Consider the following 5,174-nt stretch of genomic DNA (forward strand, 5'->3'; position numbering starts at 1 on the left):
AGTGAAAAAAGTGTGGCTGAGGGATTTTTTAGGGAGAGTTTGGTGCACGGACCGGCGCTGTCGGAGATTTGGCCTTTTTTTTTTTTTTTTTTTTTTTTTTTTTTAAAGAGAAGGGAAAAAAAAAAAAAGAATTAAAAAAAGAACACTAAGCGGGCGCGGAAGGCGCAGCACCGGGCTGGCGGGGACGGGCTCCGGCAGCCCGCGGCGTGGGCAGAGCGGAGCGTTGACAGCGGGGCAGCGCGGAGCCGCCGCGGCGGCGGCGGCAGGGAGATGGGCAGATTGTGACGGGTTTTTGGGGGGCGGGTTTTTTGGGGGGGCCGTGGTGCAGCCGCACACCTTTTTGGTTTCTTTTTTTTTTTTTGGTTTCTTTTTTTTTTTTTTTTTCTCTTTTGGTGGTGGAAATATAAGCTGATCGGGAGAAGGGGGAGAGAAGCCCTCCAGTATCTCCCAGGTTTTGGATCCATCCGTGAGAGAGAAAAAAATCTCAGCTCCAGCCCAACAAGTGGATTTTAATATTTTTCTTTTTTTAAAATTTTTTTTCTTTTTTTTTTTTTTTTAATTTTTCCTCCCCCTTTTCCACCCCGCCACCCACCGTCAAAGTGGGGTGGGCGTAAAGTGGGTGGGTGGGGGGGAAAAGAGGCAGCGATCTCCGTGGCGGGGACTGAGCATGGAAGAGCCGCCGGAGGGGCACGGCCACCGAGACGCGGCGCCCGGCCCGGCGAGCAGCGGCAGCGGCAGCGATGGCGAGAGCGTGCCCGTGTCCCCTAGCCCCGCGCCCGCCTCCCCCGCCGCGCCCTGCCCCCTGCCCCTGCCCCGCCGCCGCCACCCGCCGCCACCGCCGCCGCCCCCGCCGCCGCCGCCCCACCGCACCACCAACTTTTTCATCGACAACATCCTGAGGCCGGACTTCGGCTGCAAGAAGGAGCCGCCCGCACCGGCCGGCGGCGGAGGAGGAGGAGGCAGCCGGGAGCGGGACGGAGACCGGGGGCAGAGCTCAGGTAGAGAAAACGTCAACCCGCTGCTGGCCCGGCCGCCCAACCCGCCCGCCCTTCTCTGCCCGGACTCGAACTACCGTCCCGACGGCTCCGCGCCGCCGCCGCCGCCCGCCGCCGCCGCCAAAGCCAGTCCCGCCGCGGCGGCAGCGGCGGCGGCGGCGTCGGGGGCGGCCAAGCCCCCCGCCGACGGGGGCGAGACTCACCCGGCGAAGTACGGGGAGCACGGCAGCCCCGCCATCCTCCTCATGGGCTCTAATAATGGAGGACCTGTTATAAAGCCCGACTCGCAACAGCCGCTGGTGTGGCCTGCCTGGGTCTACTGCACTAGGTATTCAGACAGACCGTCCTCGGGTAAGGAACCGCGGCGCATCTGGGAGCTGTTAAATCGTGACAAGGTCGCCCCCCCTCCCTTCTCCTTTCCCTCTTCCCCCTTTGGCTTTGGCTCCCGGCTTGTTGAGGACCTCGCGTGGGGGGGAGGGCGGCCTGGGTCACCCGGGGCGAGAGGAAACGCGTCCCCCCCCACCGCCACCACCCCTCCTTCCTCCTCTGAGTCTCCCAAATTTGAATGTGACGCCGAGCCCCGATTCGGCAGCGGTTCGATGCGGAGAGCCGGCGGGAGCGACCCCTTCCCGCGCCCCCGCCCGCCCCGCCTGCCGCAGCCCCGGGTGTTCCGCAGCGCGGCGGCGCGGGGTGAGAGCCTTGCGAGAAAAAGGCAGCGGGGTCGGCCGCTCCCTTGTTCTCAGGCTTTTTCTCCCCTTATTTTATTTTATTTTTTTTCCTGGGTGCTGCTGGAGGAGCGAGGGGGCGAAGACCCGAGGCACATGTTGAGCAGCCGCTGGCGGTGCGGGGGGGGAGGAGGTAGTGTTTTTTGGAGGCGATGGAAAAAGGGCTTTTTCGAAGGTGGCGGAGGGGCTGTTTAGCGGGGCCTCTGCAGCGGGCCAGGCAGACCCTTAGGCCGCGCATTGCCGCCGGAGCCGGTGCTCCCTGCTGCCGTTCGGGGCCCAGCTCCGGGGTAGGGATATGCCTCTGCCCGAGGTCGTCCCCGTGGGAGCCGCTGCCTTGGCCCTCCCGGCCCTGTTTTGCCGCCCCTTCTACGTCTTTACATTCCCCAGGTGCCCTCAGGCACCCCTTTATTTATCACCGTTACTTTTTGGCTTTTATTGCTATATTTTTTTTAAAGAAACGGAGGGCGTGCGGATGGGGTTCCCCCATGCCACCTCCAGCCAGCAGGCAGGGATCGGCGGGCGCGGCGCGGGGCCGGGGTGGGCTCCCCCGTGCCTGCCCGGGGCCGCTGCAGTGCGCGGGGAAGGCGGCGCTGCCCGGCCCCGGCCCCGGCCCCGCGCCGCACTGCCCGGCCTGGTGCTCCGAGCCGGCCGTCAGTGCGGCCGAGCCGTCTCCATCCCCCGTTATTGACACGTCCAGCGACTTCAAACTCAGAAAAGCCTCTTTGATTGACTGGGCTGATTGATGGGGTGATAGAGCTGTCAGACGGCACGGCCTCGCTCCCGGCCGGCCCGGCCGCGGGTGTTGTGTTGCCGATTCCCAGGGCCACCGAGCGCCCGGCGTTCTGCACTTGCGCCTTCATTTCCTTTCCTCCCCTTTCTTCGGGCAAAGGATATTTTCTGCATGTCCTCCTCTCCGACCCTCTCTGCTCGCTGCAGCGCGGAGGGGAGAAGGGCGAGGGGAGGCTGGCTGGGCTCGGCCGCTCTCTTTGTTGTGCTCCTAGCTGCCCGCCGGCCCCGACCGCTTCTCTCGGCTCCGGGGACGAGCGGGCTGCGGCGGTCGGAGGCGCCGGCACCCCGCTGCAAGGTGCCGGGACTCAGTAATTCACTCCCCGCGCCCTCCACCCCCCGCCGGTCCAGCCCGGGAATATCCCGCTGGGCCCCGTCCCTCTCCCCACCGGGCCTCGTCTCTCTCCCCGCCGACAGCCGCTGCCGAGCCGGGGGGAATCCCCCCGTTCTGGGGAAAAGCTGCGCCGGGAGAGGAGCTTTCGGCCTACTCGGCGGCAGGGAGGCCTCGCCGGCTTCGGCTCCGGCTGCTGCTGGCGGGGGGCTGCGGGCCTGGGACCGCCCGCCGAGCCCGGCAGCTGTCGGGGAATTTTCGTAGATCCCATTCTTCACGGTTCCCTCCCCGCTCCTCTTCCCCGTGGCCGGGCCAGGCTGGCGGGCAGAGGACCGGGGGTACCCCTCCTCGACTAGGCGCTGTCCTCAGGATGCGCCCCGGGGACCCGGTGGCTTCCCCGGCGAGCTGTGTTGCACTTCAGCTCTGTCCCCTTTGCGGCCCGGATGCGGAGCAGCGGGGCTCTGCTTGTGGCTGGGCTTCGCGGAGGGAGCTGCGAGCGGGGCCGTAGGTCCCCGGCAGGGATCGGCTGCCGGAGAGCCCAGGCGACCCGGGCGGTGGTGGCGGGGCTGCGGGGTTGCGGTGGAGATGGGCCCCCCAGGACTGGGCTGGCTTTGCGGAGAGGGTCGTTGTCCCCCGAAAGGAGACCAGGGCAGCCTTCTGCCAGTCTGCTGCTGGCGGCGGCTCCCCGGTGCCTGGCAGCGGGGCCCTTTGGTCCTCTGCTGCCCGGCGGAGTTGCTGCCCGGCCGGGAGGCCCCGGTCCCGGGCCGTGCAGGAGAGCGGCTCGGCCCTGCAGGACGGGCGGAGCGGCGCCCCGACGTGTGCCGGGGCGGGGGGCAAGGGGGCTCCGCTGCCCTCGCCCGCGGGGCCGGCTCGGCGGGGCCGGGGCGGCGGGTGATGCGCGGGCGCGCTCGGCCCCGGCCTCCCCGTGCCTTCCCCATCCTTCCCTCCGCCGTGCCGGGGCGGCGGTGCCGGGGTTGGGGGCTGGGGGGGGACACACGGAACCAGCACAAATTCACCCGTCGGCCATTTTTCCTCGGCCGGCGGGGCGGGGGCGGCGGTCGGTCTGTCGGGCGGGCGGTCGGTCGGTCGGTCGGCGGCGCGGCCCTGCCCAGCGGCGTGTGTGTGCCCTGCCCGCAGGCCCCCGCACCAGGAAGCTGAAGAAGAAGAAGACGGAGAAGGAGGACAAGCGGCCGCGGACGGCGTTCACGGCCGAGCAGCTGCAGCGGCTGAAGGCGGAGTTCCAGGCGAACCGGTACATCACGGAGCAGCGGCGGCAGAGCCTGGCCCAGGAGCTCAGCCTCAACGAGTCCCAGATCAAGATCTGGTTCCAGAACAAACGGGCCAAAATCAAGAAGGCGACGGGCATTAAGAACGGGCTGGCGCTGCACCTCATGGCCCAGGGACTCTACAACCACTCCACCACTACGGTGCAGGACAAAGAGGAGAGCGAGTGAGGCGGGCGGCCCCAGCCCAGCCCTGCGCCGCGGCGCCGGCCCGCCGGCCGGGAGGCGGACAGGTGCGATTTAAAAGCAGATCTATTGTCTATCCATAGTATAAGGACTCCGATTAAGAAAAAAAAATAAATATGAACACTTAAGAAAAATTATCTCTATATAGCCAAACAGCATATGACCTTGTATATATTTAATTTCAGGTAAGAAATATGTGTAGCGATCTCTATTTGCTGGACAGTTTCTCTCTTCCCTTTTCTCTGTTTCTCCTTTCTTTTGTTCGTTTGTTTGTTTTGTTTGCATTCCTTTTTTTCTTTCCCCCCCCCCTACTGTCCGTTGGTCCTGTTTTACAGTAAATGTCGGACTTTTCTCATCTGTCGTTTGATCTTATTTTATTTTTTTTTGTGTGTGTGTGTGAATTTCTGCCTCTCTCTCTTTTTTTTTTCCCGAGGAAAAAAAATTTCTGATCCACAGACTGCGAGACTGAACCCGCCGCTACAAGCCAAAGATTTTATTATGTTCAGAAATCTGTAGTCTGAAATAAAGTGTAGACTGTGTTCAGGATCCAGGCTGGCTGTAATTCTTTATTTTAGTGTATGGATGTCTGCATATATATATATATATATATATACACATAAAAATACAATAAATAAATGTATATATGCATACACCATACGCTGAGTACATAGTGACATTTTGATGGCATATTTAGGTTTTGCTTTCGATAGATGCAGCAATTTTTAAACTACTCATCCCTTGTTCAAAACCCTTAGACCTTCGATTTTTAAAAAATTATTTTTAATTTTTCTACCTCTTAAAAAGAATTAATTCTCTTTGGCAATCGCAGTCGTGCTTCACCTCCCGTATCTCCCTTTTTAACCAGAAA

General features: G+C 62.3%; 1 protein-coding gene across 1 annotated transcript; it reads left to right on the forward strand.

Moving 5' to 3' along the window:
* The first annotated feature begins 572 nt into the window (after positions 1 to 572).
* On the forward strand, positions 573 to 4,852 carry EN1 (engrailed homeobox 1). The gene is made up of 2 exons (XM_030278040.4): positions 573 to 1,346; positions 3,975 to 4,852. Exons 1-2 carry the CDS (start codon positions 668 to 670, stop codon positions 4,289 to 4,291), a joined length of 996 nt encoding a protein of 331 aa, XP_030133900.1. The 5' UTR covers positions 573 to 667; the 3' UTR covers positions 4,292 to 4,852.
* Positions 4,853 to 5,174: the final 322 nt, after the last annotated feature.

This window comes from Taeniopygia guttata, chromosome 7, assembly GCF_048771995.1.
Source record: "Taeniopygia guttata chromosome 7, bTaeGut7.mat, whole genome shotgun sequence".
NCBI lineage: Eukaryota > Metazoa > Chordata > Aves > Passeriformes > Estrildidae > Taeniopygia > Taeniopygia guttata.